Raw genomic sequence first — 13,443 nt, forward strand, 5'->3', positions numbered from 1 at the left:
AAGTGGGTGTGCTTTCATACACCAAAGTCTTCAAAAAGCAAAGGGCAAAGCTGACGAGGTGCACAGCTTTACTCACAAGAGTCGAATGGGGAAATCCGGGCCGTTCTTGCGACCATACCCAGCTGTCGAGATGTTGTCATGACAGTGTAATGGGAACGTACGCCAGCGGTCCTTGTCTCCTTCCTTTATTGCGCTTCCTCAAGCACCTATCGCACAAGACCAACATCGCTTCGGCACTGCTTATGTTTTACAAGCTGAACGGGCTCATTCTATACAGCTCAAGGTCAGGCTACAACCGCGCTTCACTACTATCGTTTAGGCGGGGAACCATGATGCATGGCTTTTCTAGCCAAACAATCGTTAAGGTTGTGGAGAAGGTCATCGCGCTGGCGAGACTATATCTCGTTCCACGCTCTAAAGCTTAACACTTTGTCTATTTGCCTTTAGCGTGATGCTTTGACCCGACGCGATCCCAGACCAAGCAAACGCATAGGTAGCGAAAGAGACGCTTGGACTGGTGTTACCCATGAGATGCTCGGCGATCGCTTAAAAAACGCAGCACTTGGTTGTTTTGTTATTCACATTTGGAACGACTCCCCTGCTTAATCCAGCATCCGCACATCGCTTTCTTTCACATTGTACCGTACTTAAATACCCTAATCGACACCGACACTCCTGCTCTCAATTTCCCATCCCGCTGATGAGCCCCACCTTCGTTCCCATCCTGACTCTGTGCTCAGGCCCACCGGCATTCTCCAGTGCGACCTCGTTCAAAGAAGACATCTCTGTTTATCGTGCTGTACCATGTTATGATGGACCCCTTCCTCCGGAACGTACCATCGATATGCAGGCGATTTGCGACTTAGATCCTGACCATAAAAGGCTGTTCACGAGCTCCAATAACATCGAGGAAATTAGGCTCGCCCTCAAGCTTCGTACTGCTCGCAGGCAATATGACAGGTAAGTCCAACTTTGTTGTACTCCACGATTCGTTTTTCTGATTGTCGATGAAAGCTGGTTGTACAAGAGCAAGCGCTGTAATCACGCTCAACTCGAGTCCGCGGAGGTGCCACGGGAGATCTGGCTTTACCATGGCGAGCCTTTGAAGGTAATAAATGAGGCGAGTAGCTCTGTTGTCACCCCTGCTGAAACATCATCCGTTATTACTACTTCGACGTCTACTCCGAGACCACTCGAGTTCGGTGTCTCTAACCCTCAGCGGCTGAAGAGGCATAGACGCTCTCCGTCTACTGTAGCCTCGAGATTTCCTGGTATCGAGCAACTCTTATTTCCGACAAGCAAAAATCCCAGAGACCTATCACATTGCAACACATCAGATGCCCAGTCTCCCGTCTTCACGTCTCAATCGTCCACCCATTCTTTACCCCTAGAAGCACCTTTCAACCCAAGCACCTCCGAGACGACAACCTCCCGTCGCCCTATAGGGCCTACACACATTCTCGTACTCTTCGTCGCCGGCTCTCATGACTCTCGCCCTGCTCTTCTACAGCCAATAAACGACACGCTCTTCGCTCTTCACGTCCCAAATCTCACGGACCTCTCTGTCCTCCCGAAATACCGGCCTGACACGCTCCCGTTCGTTTTCATGCGCGTTTGCAAGCTCGACGGGTGGCACGACCTGCTTGTGTGGATTCACACGCGGAACCAGGCCAAGCTCATGCGCTCCGTCCTACCCGAGTGGATCCGTGACCTTCTTCATCCGCTTCCGCGTGACGCAGTTGTCGACGATGGATGCACCAAGAGGCGCAAGCGTAAACGTGCGATTCTCGATGCCGCTACTGGGTCTCTTCCGAAACTCAATATTCCACAGAGCGTCTTAAAGCTAAGCGGGACTTGTTCTCGAAGAATATTACGAAAGAAACTGATTCACGTCAACCCTTCAGGCTCCGTCAGAACCGTTGATACGATTGCTCGAGAGATTTCTGAGCTAGACGAGATGCACGAGGGGTCTACCTCCAGCCTCATTAATACTATGAAGCGCCTAAATACGCTCAAAGATAACTTAGAGGAGATAGGATATTATGGGCGAGAGCTTTGGGTCGAGGTTGGGACTGCCTGGGGAATCCTACTTAAGGCTTTGACATACCAAGCTGAGATGAAAAGCAATGGTTTATTCGAGCAATGATTCCTACATTATTTCGCATTAACCAGAATTTTTTAAATTATCAGAATGCTCCCCACTTTTGAGAAAGTAAACCGACAGTTCAACGTTCAGCTACCAGAAATGTGATCCATTTCTAAAAAAAAACAGTTCGAGCACAACATCGCATTCCACAGAAGAATACTAGCCCTTACCAACGAATATCCATTCAAAGCACTCTGCACAGAACTTGGCGGGTTTGTCTGTCTCGTATTTTTGATTGTGTACGTCACAATCGTCAATGGAAACAAATTCGTCTTTCTGGTTTGAGGATGCATATGGAACTGGACCACGACGCAGAGGTTTATAGTGGTGAATGCGCTTTCGGTGCCTTGTAAGTGCAGACGGGTCTGCCGTACAATGATTGCAGTCTGGACAATTGAGCCGCTTTTCTCTCAAGCTGAGGTAAAGGAACAAAGGAGGTATGAATCAAACAGAGAAAGCAGGGTCTTGTTAGAGAACTCACTGAATTGCTGCATGATGTATATCAGTGGCAGAGCGTTGATCAGAGCCGAACGTACACCTCGGATGAAAACACGGGAAGCGCTTTGAAGTGGGACCCATCTTGATTCCTCGACTCATGGAACCTTCGATTTATACTCTCAGGACCCTGGGGAAAGCTTCACTCTTGTCTTGGAGTGCCCACTCCTAACGTCCATTAATCTAACAGGACAAGTGCATGTGGTGGTTTTAATCGTTACGATGTTGCAGTGGTACCGCGTCTCTGAGAATCTTCATAAGTCATCAAGCTGATAACGTTGTCTTAAACTAATCTCGCGACTTTTAACGGTGATCCCGTCTACCAGAAATAGCCTCGGAGGTTATCAAGTTCATTTCGTCCCCTGATAGTTTTAGTAAACTATCCATGAGTTGTGGGGTCGGTCCCGTTGGCTGGTATTAACTAGTAGAAAGATGCAAAGCTCATTGTCCGCGCTTCACATGGTCCTCCAGCAATCAAAGCTCGCGCACAGAGAACTCGTGAGACTATTTCGGGCCCGACTACTTCGGTGGTTAATATTAATCCCTAGCTACTCGCCTTATATTAAACTGAGAATCCAATGAGAATCTACGCACAACTACCGGTGACACGCCTAAGATACGCCGCGCCGCACTCTGGTTCACGTCCGATCATAGCGATGTCGCGACATGCAATAACAAGCTCAACGCATGTCGGTCATGCATACAAACTATTTCCACTGGGGGATGCCGCAATGCGACCTAGAAAGTTGAATTCAACGATCCCGAAGAAATGCTAGGACACGGGCGCTGACTGGACACAACGTTAGTCATCACAATTCATACGCTATAATATCATGGAGCATCTTTTTGAAGTATCAAGTTATAAGGTCGTACCAGTCCGTAAACCATTCGAGCTCGCAAGGGGTTTTGAGTAGAGTATAATATGGAGACAATCACTAGGGCACGGCAACGAACAAATTCGTCGTTCGGAAGTCGGAGACTCATCCGAAGGCGCAGTTTTGCCCCCGAGATTCCCAGGTTACTGGGGAATTCGAATCGTCCGGCGCGCGCGCGAACGGCCCATCCGGCATGCACAGCCACAACCAAAATCAGCCACTTGTGACTGCCGCGCGTCTGCGCGTCAGCCACTCCGTAATAGTCGATTAGCCCCTGTACCGTATACATACCAATGAAATCAACCTACCTTCGTATCTCTCTGCCGTCGCACCACATCTCCCACATCTCCCATATCCTAATCTATGTCCGACAATGTATTCAAGCTCTATCGGCGGCTCACGAACTTTCCCGAGCTCGAGACCCTGACCATGGACCAGCTTCAAGACTTCATAGAGGCCTGCTGCGAGGTTCGACATGCCTTCATGATTGTCCAACGATCTTCGCAGAGCAGCTGCTCGCCGCCTTCATACATTCCCGAAGCATTCATTGGATGGCTCGCCGATGTCACTTACCTCGATTTATCACAGCTGGAGGCGCTCTGGAAAGCCCTCAAGGAGCATATCTGGACCAAGCCACGCATGAAGGAACGTTCTCAGCGATTGGTGGCGATATTTGAAAGGACAGGATGGAAGAGGGGAATTCGTGCGTCGCCTATGCTCACAGCTTTCTATGATCCTGACCTATTCACCCCAGCGCTAATCTCGCTACACCCACCAAATACAACATGTACGAACTCCCTCTGCGACAACAACAATGAGCTTCGCCGGCAAGACATACACGAAGCGGTCGTGTTCACCCTTGAACACGGCGTCCAGATGGCCAGTCTCGTTAACTTTACCTGCGGCAGTGTGTAGCCCATTTATCTGACGATGGGTTGTCATTCCTGATTGTCATTTCAGCCTGCCGACATCAATATCATCATAACTATTACATTCACGACGACAATCTCACTCGCACATTCTACGACGAGATTCCCGAGTACATCGAAGTCGACAATCATCACTACATCGACATCCGACTCATGGAGATGTTCACTACTGCAATGCGCGTATCTTCGTACGTCTTTCATTTCCACAGACATTTATTCAAGTTGTCTAGCACTAACAGTGCCACACTACACGACAGAACCTCTGCGACTGCATGCGCAAAGATATACGAGGACGCTTTTGCGCGGAACGGCCCCAGCTTTGACAGCTACTACAGCTACTCCCGCCTCGATCCCACCGACTTCGCTCTGCGCTTTAGTCCTCATATGACCCCAGAGCAGATCTGGGTAGGATTCACTGTCCTAGCGCTCTTACGCGACCGAAAGGCGATTGGAGAGGAGTACCCTCTCTCGGTACCTCACCAAGGTAGCCATCGGGACCGCTATGAAACGGCCATGCGAGAGCGGAATGAACGCATCGTGCGGCTTGGCCAGCCCGAGCTTCGTCACTACTGTGACGGTTGTATGCGCGTTTGGGAGGTGGAGACGGATGAGGGTATAAAACGCTGTGAGTAGCTTTCTATTCATCTCACTGCTTCAGATTGCTGATACCTTGCACAGGGAAGTGTCAAGTGGCCGTCTCTGACGGGATTACGATCGGACATTTTGTCTGTAAGATTTTCCGATGTCTCAACGCGCTCGACAAGAAGACAAATCACTTCTGCGACGACCACAAATACCTCGCCAACATATGCGCTGTCGAAAACTGCGAGCGCTCGATTTCTCCAACTGAGCGCACGAAGAGCACTTGCGATGACAAATCACACCGGGATATGGAGATCAAGAGTCGGAACCGCGGGCAGTCCATGTTCGCACTCAAGGAACGGCTCGCTCGCTGCAAGACTTCGCGCCCGGAAGCATCCATCGATGAGGAGACCGACACAGCACTGCTCGACGACAGCGAAGAGTGGTACGAGATCGATTCGGCCGGAAACATTCTTCAACACGTCAACAGTCGCCCTGTAAATGTTGGCGTCGCTGACGACGTCTCCGAGACCGTCACCACCGTCACCAGCATCGCAGATGCTTCATCCACCAGCACCAGCACTCAAGGCCAGACAAAGCCTGTGCATCAACCGAAGCAGCCAAAACGCTTCAAGATCCTCCTCGCCCGCCGTCGCTCCTGCTGCGAGGTCACTATCGTTTGGCCATGTGGAGTCATACTGGCTCGTGCAACCCTTGTCGGCGCCGAAGCCGTCTCTAATGTTCTGGTATGTTATTTCCCTTAGTTTCACGCTATCTAATGATACATGGCTTAATAGGACTTTGTTAAGCGGGTCTTCACGATCCCCGGTGCTCAGAAACCTGAGCACTGGATATACGACACTGCATGCGACGCCAAACGTCAGGCACAGAATGACCCGTGGTGGGATGATGTTGGCATGTGCGTCGACCCCTTCCACCTCCTCAACAAGCACAAGGAGACGCATGAGTATTGCCAGCTACATTGCAACCCGGCCGACTACCCGGAGCTCCTCTCAGACGACGGCAAGTCCTGGTGGTTCAACAGCAGCATCGCTGAGCAAGTCAACGTCTGGCTTGGGTCGTACCATGCTATGCTTCGGGAGATGACACCAACTCGGTATGACTTTTTCCTTGATGAGATGGTTCGCCTTCGAAATGCCGAGGTAGTTTCGTTGCTCAAGGCCAAGGGTAAATGTCCAAACCTCTCTCCTCTCGAAGATTAGAACGTCTGCATCTTTTCTCTATTTTTACCTTGTGTTTTATGTGTAGCTAGAGAATATTGATATGTTCCCCACTGTGTTTGACTGATAATGAACGGTTCATTAATTACAAAACTAAGTTATGTACATGAGGAGAAGGGGAATAGTGATGTAAGTACGATACATGAATAAGATGTCTACGTCTGCTATGAGAAATGAGAGGAGTCCATGTCCATGTCCTCTGCAGGTGGAAACAACGGCGACAGCTGCGACAACGGGTAATCGACGTCCCAGGTTAGCTGAATCTCAACCGGCTCGGTTTTGATGACCACAGGGGGGTCTGATGGATCAGGGATCAACGATCCGCTGGCATACGGCGCTGAGGCAAGGGCACGGTCGATGGCCTCAGCCAGTCGAGAGCTAGTCGTCTTCTTCCCGCGTTTTCTGAGCTTGACCTCCCCACTGACCTCTGTCCATTTGCCCTCGTCGGTGTTCCTAGCTGTGTAGAGCACGTCCCGAGGGTGAGGGTCGAGACCGCCAAACCTCTCCCAGCGCTTACACGCGTCGTATGCTGTGGACTTATGATAATCCTCACCGAAGACGTGCTCGAAGGCCTTCGCGACGCCCATGTGGCTCAGTGAGGGATTGCGCATCATGAGCAATCCCTCGATGACATCGCAGGCATGCCAGTCACGAGGCCACAGAAGTGGGCCGTCAGGATCAACAGCCGCAAGTGCAGGTCGTATAGGCGATGGTGGTAGTGGAGATGGCGGGGGAACAACTGTCTTGAGGGAGATAGGTAGCATGGGACGGGGGAAGCCAGCCAGAGATCTGGCCTTTGCTAGCAGAAGTGGCCGCTTGGAGGGTGTAGCTGTCGCTGTCGACGAGGGAGAAGGTGGATCATGGTTGATCCTGCGCCGTTTTGACTCGGGCCTGTCGCATTTGAACGGTGGGTCAGGCGAGAACGGCGGAGGTGACGAAGAGGAGCCAGATAACGAGGGCGAAGGCGGCGCACACTTGCGCATCAACACGACTGACTGGTCGTTGAGAAGGTGCGCCGGACGCTGCACCTGCGAGCTAGTGAACTCGTGGAGACGGGGGCAGTCCACATGCTCGATGTCGGCGAGCTTGAAGACTAGCGTGTCCCGGTCACGGACTGGGTAGCTGGTGTTGACGTCCCAAGATGCCCATGCCCTAAGCTCGCGGTCCCACTTGTCGACGCAGGTGTCGTTGTCGAGAAACCCTGCACGCAGCGGGAGTGCCTGTGCAAGGCCTATCAATGAGAAGTGGGGGAATGTTGGCAGGTGAGCTCGTCCGTGTAGATAGAATAGACGAGGTTCTGCTTTGGGCTAAGGCGAGATGAGCATAATAACATGAATACTGGAATACTGCACGTACCGTCTTATAAATGAACACTCGAAGCGTCTTGCCGTCATCCTTGATGCGAGCCTTCCGCTCGTGCTCGCCGCTGATGTTGCGAGCCATTGCATCCTTGTCAACTGCATACTGGCCATTCCACGCTGCCTTGAGGTGCCTTGTATGGCGTGTGCCTGGTAGTGGGGTCAGTGGGTTGGAGTTTGGAACAGCTGACGAAGATGCAATAGCAGACGGGGGCGGGGGAGCAGTTGACGAAGTCAGGAGCACTATGTCTGGGTTGACGGCCTTCTGCTTGCCTTTGTCGGAGGCTACATGCTGCGAGGAGTCGACGGTAAGAAGTGTGGGGTTGATTAGGTCGTTAGAGACGAGGGCCGGACCCAGACTGATGTGCTTGCGACAATCCGGGTGACGAGCCGTGTTGCACCCTCCTTCAGCACCGCAGTGCTTCGCGCACATATTCCGCTCGCATGTATACGCGGCGGTTGGTTGGCGAGAGCTGCATCCGGCCGGATGCGTGCACAGCACCTTGCTGCTGAGCTTCGGCACGAAGTCAGACGCGCGGGCGCGCCGGGACTTCTTTATGGGAGGAGCAGTTGCTGTCGGAAGAGGTGGCATCGACGAGGGGGGAGTAGCCAACATGGGAAAGGGAGCCAACGTCGCCGAGGTAGACAGCCGGAGAGTATCATCCGGCAGAGGAACAGCTGACTGAGATGGACTGGGAGATGTCGCCAAAGCTTGTGTGCTGGAGGAGGGAGAGGGAAACGGGGAGGTGGTCTTGGGGTTGGTAATAGCGCGTGCAAGTACCTCGGCAGGAGGAGCTACACCTGAAGGATAGTGACAAGTCGCCCGCGGTATCTTGTGCGGCTTATAGCACTAAGAGAACCCGAGGATATCAGCTTAGATCTTGTAGTACAAGGTTTGATATTTGAATGAAAACATACCTTGATCCCGACTCGACCTTCGTATTCACCATCAACGCAAAGAAAGGGCTTGAGGGGAGTTTGAACGGTGCAGAACGGACAGAGGAGGTCGCCCGTCGCCAGGACGTGCGGGGCCCACATGAATGCAGAAATGGGTAAGTAGTGATCGTTGAGCGAGACCACAGGTCTCGCGAGTAAAGGATGTGGGCGAAAGGAGAGAATGAACACACTCCCCTCGCGCCAGATGTCTTATCTGACCCCAGGTGAATGCCTTGGGGCGACGTATAAGGTATTGGCATACGAAGTGGCGACGCGCGCGCGTCACGTTAATTGATTTCGTGGGGATCTAGCCTGGTCTCACTTTTTTTCTCACGCTCAGCCACAACAGAGGCGCCGGACGCACCGGACGCGCCAAACTGACCGGATGCCGGAAAATCCGTGTTCCCCTCCATCCTCGAGATTCCCACTGTCATTACAAGGATTTTGACCGTTTGGCCTGTCCTGCCCCACGACGACGGTAACGAGCTCCTCAGCGACCACGATGGAAAACGCTCTGCCATCGTCTTCGGTGTCCTCCACTCTTGAGCCCGTGCTCGCCCTTCTCGCATACTCCCTCACCAAACTCGAAACAGGCTTCTACCAGATTCCTGGCTCGGCCGTCGTCGCCCGCTATGTCAAGTCTTCCCACCAGAACGACCCCGGGCGCACCATCCTCGAGGTCATTCTCATCATCTTCGCCATACGTACCCTTCTGCAGTCGCGCACGCGCTCTGACCGCGGTGGCAAACACTACATCCAATTTGGTGATAAGGTTAGTCTCCGTCACTCGGCACGTCGTCAACAACATCTTACCCGCGCAACCGAACTTCGCATTGCTGCGACTGCTCGTTTGACCTCTTCTCGTCGTGTAGGAAGTAGACGAGCTTGTCGATGAATGGACGCCCGAGCCCCTCGCACAACCCCTCACCGAGTGGGAGCAGAAGGAGCTCGCCAGCATCCCTGTTATCGCTGGTCCCAACGGCCCCAAGCCCAAGCTTGTTTCAACCGGCAAGACCGTCACTAACCTGGCCAGCTACAACTTCACCGGTCTCGCGGGCAACGAACACATCAAGGAGCGCGCTGTCGACACGCTGCGCAAGTACGGCTTGGGCAGCTGCGGACCGCCCGGTTTTTACGGTACCATTGGTGCGTCCCCTGTTCTATTCCCTTTTTGTTCTCTTTCGAGTATGAGTTTTGCTGACAAACCCCAGACGTGCATATGGACCTGGAGAAAGACATCGCCGAGTTCCTGGGCGCCGAGGCCGCCATCCTCTACTCGCAGGGCTACTCAACCGTCTCCTCCGTCATCCCCGCCTTCTGCAAGCGTGGTGACATCATCGTCGCCGACCGCGGCGTCAACTATGCTATCCAGAAGGGCATCCAGCTCTCGCGCTCGACTGTCCGCTGGTTCGACCACAATGACCTTCGCTCGCTCGAGGACGCACTCCAGGCTGTCGAGCGCGACCGCAAGAAGCGCAAGGGTCCATTGACGCGTCGGTTCATTATCACTGAGGGTATTTTCGAGAGGGATGGCGAAATGGTGGACCTGCCTAAGATTGTGAGTTCGCACTCTTCATGTATGCATGCCAAAGCTTAGCAGACCTTTTTCGTAGATTGAGCTGAAGAACAAGTACAAATACCGCCTTATTCTTGACGAGAGTATTTCCTTCGGTACTGTTGGTCGCACTGGTCGTGGTTTAACCGAACTCTACAACGTCCCGGTACGTTCTTGAACATATGTGACCTACATGGCCATTGACTATATGTGGCTTTAGGCCTCTCAAATCGACATGCTTGTTGGTTCTGTCGCAAACGGTCTCTGCTCCTCGGGTGGCTTCTGCGCAGGCTCTACCATCGTTGTCGAACATCAGGTATACTTCATCTTCAATGTGGCATGAATATTTGTTCACTTACATCACTTATCCAGCGCATTAATGGCACGTCCTTCGTTTTCTCCGCCTCGATGCCCGCTCTACTCGCAGTGTCCGGTTCGGAAGCCATTACTTACCTCCGGAACACTCCCTCGACGCTCTCCGCCCTCCAAGAGAACATTCGCGCCCTCCGTGCCGTGCTTGAGAAGACCGAAGGCATCGCCATCCTCGGGCACCGCGCCTCGCCTATCGTGCACTTCTCGCTGCGCTCTGTCGCACCGGCTTCGTTGTCTCCCGCGAGTGCAGCCACGCCCGCGGGCAAGGAGAGCTTTGATGTAGACGGGGAGGAGCGGATCTTGCAGGAGATCGTGGAGGATGCGCTCGCGAACGGGGTCATGCTCACGAGGGCCAAGTACCTTCGCAAGCAGGAGATGTTTGAGCCGCGCCCGACGATTCGGATCGCCATGACGAGTGCACTTACGCGCAAGGAGGTTGAGAAGGCCGCTGGCGTTGTCAAGGCGAGCATTGCGCGTGTGCTGAGCCGGCGGCGGTAGGTGCTTTGGACCTTGTCACTATTTGCTTTCATAGACTCGATGCTTAGGAGGATGTGTGGATTATACCGTATCTAACTCATAGAGGACTCTTGCTAATGGTATAACTTCAACGGACTCGTTTACCGCTACAGCCGCGTATTTTAGGGGGTAAATCTCCATAAATGAACATTCGCCCCTCCAAGTTAATTAACCTCCACGCGTGTCCGTTAAAAACGCGCTTTGTCTTGCACGTTTTTGAAGCACTTCCTCCAACATGCCTATGACAGCATCTCAAGAGGCGGCGGCAATGGAGGAGATGAGAGCAAGGATTCCTCCTGAGTTTTGGTCAGTCGGCTCGCCCTGCCTCATAACCTGCTGTTGCGCAATAGAAGATCCTCTCGTTCCGAAATCGCTGACTCTCGATGTCATTCGACAGGGGCCTCAAGCCCAAGTATGATGCACACGCCAACTTGGCAGGCCCGCCAAAGGCAAAGGAAGGCATCCGGGACCAGGTCAAAGTCCGCCTGGCACTCGCCCAGACGGGTACGATGATGGCCAAAATTGGGACGCTCATGGGCCGCGAGGAGTTCAAGTCGGCGCCGCTGCAGGATCCGCCGCTGAAGGATGGCATGGTGGCGACGATCAACAGGATTAAGGAGGTCTTGTTGAAGCATGGGGCGGTGGCTACTGCTGACCTCGCTGGAGTGCGTCCTCTTTCCCTGTTTTCTCTCTCCCCAGCCATCGCTGGGCGTATGATGTGCATGTATCTTATCAAGCGCTGGTGCCCATACACGCGTTGTGCGTGTGTGTATACGTACTGCAGCGCTAATTATATACACCCACCAGATGCCCTCGCGCTTCAGACGCGTGCGCCACCTCCTCCGCGTATACTACGACGCGAAGCTCACGAGGCGGCGGAGCGCCGAGTTCATGTACTGCGACATGCAGGACATCGCCGACGTCGGCCTCGCGCTGCACGAGGTCGGTGTCTACCTCCAGCTCAGCGCCCCGCGCTTCCGCGCGCTCCTCTCCGCCGCGCCGGAGATGGAGGCGTTCATCCTCGACGACCCGATCGACCTCGGCCGGTGGCGGCTCGAGGCCGCGCGCGCGCTGCAGGCGGTTGCGCGGGACGAGGAGGCGGACGACGACGATCGCGGGCGCGCGATGGAGCTTGAGGATAGAAGCGGGCAGGACTGCGCGGCGTATCAGCTTGCGTTCTTCCTTGGCGACGCGCTCGTTGCGTTCTTGCTGCAGCCGGCGAACACGGTGCAGGAGAAGGAGAGACAGGAAAGGGCGATGAGGAGGCTTGTGGAGATGAGCACGAAGCCGACGTTCAGGGACGCGTTTGGGGATCCGCTGACGGACGCGATGAGGCCTGTGTATTGGACGCCGAGGTTGCTGTTGAACTTTGTGCAGGTGGGTGGGATGCCTGCACTGATTGGCGACTGGGTGAGCTTCGATGTTCGTATCAAAGGAAAGGATATACTGAGACGTGTGCATGTATAGGCGGAAAGTACGTGCAAAGATGGTGTATGCAAGACTGCCGCGGAGAGCCTACCCGCCAAGGCATGGGACAACCAGACGCCCGAGTCTCTCGAGACTGTAATGCGCTACTTTGTCAAGAAGTTGGAGATGGACGGCCCCGAATTTGCTGTGAGTTTTCCCTATCCACCTCGCCGTCTTCTTCTTAAGCCATGTACTTCACACAACACAGACAACGCCCATCTTCGCCAAGATGATGCACGCCATCTACACGCGATACGGCCTCGCCCCGTTCGCAGCGGGCGCCAAACTGGACAATCACGAGATCATCTTCTACTTCCTGCACCGGCGCGTCTCCAAAAAGCCCAAGTCCTACACCACCGTCGAGGACTGGGTCGCACTGCTTCGCAAGTACGAGAACGTACCAGAGGCAACACGTCGTCGGCACGGGTGGATGATTCTCTCCGTCTCAGGGCGGTGGGACTGCCTCGACCTGTACGGGTGCGCGTTCGAGGCATGTCCTGAGAAGAGCGCGATGCAGAAGCTTAGGGCGAAGAGGGTCAGAGGGCGGAGGGACCCCGTGGTCGAGGAGAGGCTGTTCAAGTGGGGTGGAGCGAGTAAGGCGTGTTCAAGGTGCGTTTGTTTGTTTCCTTGGTAATTGGTTGTTTGAGGGACTGACGCCACGATGTGACTGGCGCCGGTAAATACAGATGCAGGTCTGTGTCGTACTGCAGCGTCGCCTGCCAAAAAGCACATTGGAAAGAACACAGGCCTAAATGTGATGTCGAAGCTGTCAAGGGGAAGAAAGAAGACATTGACATCTAGGAGGTGACTAAACGGTCGACTGAATACCACGATCCCGTTGAAGAGCTGGTGGGCCTTGGATAGACCTTGAGATATTTACTTTCATTTACTGTATCTTACTTTTTTGCTTACTGTATAACTCTAGCCTATCGGATGTCTTCGCCTATATCGTGCCTGACCCCGTACTTCAA

General features: G+C 53.6%; 5 protein-coding genes across 5 annotated transcripts; 4 read left to right on the forward strand and 1 right to left on the reverse strand.

Moving 5' to 3' along the window:
* Positions 1-694: 694 nt before the first annotated feature.
* Positions 695-2,146, forward strand: CONPUDRAFT_166468 (uncharacterized protein; the record flags this gene model as incomplete). Its single annotated transcript, XM_007771916.1, has 2 exons — positions 695-960; positions 1,015-2,146. Exons 1-2 carry the CDS (start codon positions 701-703, stop codon positions 2,144-2,146), a joined length of 1,392 nt encoding a protein of 463 aa, XP_007770106.1. The 5' UTR covers positions 695-700.
* A 1,733-nt stretch (positions 2,147-3,879) lies between these two features.
* On the forward strand, positions 3,880-6,250 carry CONPUDRAFT_155153 (uncharacterized protein; the record flags this gene model as incomplete). Its single annotated transcript, XM_007771917.1, has 6 exons — positions 3,880-4,219; positions 4,271-4,423; positions 4,477-4,633; positions 4,703-5,070; positions 5,124-5,773; positions 5,825-6,250. 6 exons carry the CDS (start codon positions 3,880-3,882, stop codon positions 6,248-6,250), a joined length of 2,094 nt encoding a protein of 697 aa, XP_007770107.1.
* Positions 6,251-6,432: 182 nt separating this feature from the next.
* On the reverse strand, positions 6,433-8,664 carry CONPUDRAFT_74110 (uncharacterized protein; the record flags this gene model as incomplete). The annotated part of the gene is made up of 3 exons (XM_007771637.1): positions 6,433-7,488; positions 7,625-8,476; positions 8,545-8,664. 3 exons carry the CDS (start codon positions 8,662-8,664, stop codon positions 6,433-6,435), a joined length of 2,028 nt encoding a protein of 675 aa, XP_007769827.1.
* A 288-nt stretch (positions 8,665-8,952) lies between these two features.
* CONPUDRAFT_126196 (serine palmitoyltransferase) lies at positions 8,953-11,184 on the forward strand. Its single transcript, XM_007771918.1, has 6 exons — positions 8,953-9,334; positions 9,435-9,708; positions 9,774-10,120; positions 10,176-10,283; positions 10,338-10,433; positions 10,490-11,184. Exons 1-6 carry the CDS (start codon positions 9,065-9,067, stop codon positions 10,985-10,987), a joined length of 1,593 nt encoding a protein of 530 aa, XP_007770108.1. The 5' UTR covers positions 8,953-9,064; the 3' UTR covers positions 10,988-11,184.
* A 394-nt stretch (positions 11,185-11,578) lies between these two features.
* CONPUDRAFT_137996 (uncharacterized protein) lies at positions 11,579-13,435 on the forward strand. The gene is made up of 5 exons (XM_007771919.1): positions 11,579-11,670; positions 11,813-12,415; positions 12,473-12,619; positions 12,681-13,081; positions 13,159-13,435. The coding sequence occupies exons 1-5, from the start codon at positions 11,596-11,598 to the stop codon at positions 13,271-13,273; spliced, it is 1,341 nt and encodes a 446-aa protein (XP_007770109.1). The 5' UTR covers positions 11,579-11,595; the 3' UTR covers positions 13,274-13,435.
* The last annotated feature ends 8 nt before the right edge of the window (positions 13,436-13,443 follow it).

This window comes from Coniophora puteana, assembly GCF_000271625.1.
Source record: "Coniophora puteana RWD-64-598 SS2 unplaced genomic scaffold CONPUscaffold_8, whole genome shotgun sequence".
Taxonomy (NCBI): Eukaryota; Fungi; Basidiomycota; class Agaricomycetes; order Boletales; family Coniophoraceae; genus Coniophora; species Coniophora puteana.

Excerpts from the sequence above, each read along its gene's own strand:
- CONPUDRAFT_126196 (XM_007771918.1), top strand. The coding sequence starts at position 9,065 with ATGGAAAACGCTCTGCCATCGTCTTCGGTGTCCTCCACTCTTGAGCCC. Across the intron at positions 10,121-10,175 it reads TGGTGGACCTGCCTAAGATT|ATTGAGCTGAAGAACAAGTA; the intron begins GTGAGTTCGCAC and ends CCTTTTTCGTAG. Across the intron at positions 10,284-10,337 it reads CCGAACTCTACAACGTCCCG|GCCTCTCAAATCGACATGCT; the intron begins GTACGTTCTTGA and ends ATGTGGCTTTAG.
- CONPUDRAFT_137996 (XM_007771919.1), top strand. The coding sequence starts at position 11,596 with ATGGTGGCGACGATCAACAGGATTAAGGAGGTCTTGTTGAAGCATGGG. Across the intron at positions 11,671-11,812 it reads CTACTGCTGACCTCGCTGGA|ATGCCCTCGCGCTTCAGACG; the intron begins GTGCGTCCTCTT and ends TACACCCACCAG. Across the intron at positions 12,620-12,680 it reads TGGACGGCCCCGAATTTGCT|ACAACGCCCATCTTCGCCAA; the intron begins GTGAGTTTTCCC and ends CACACAACACAG.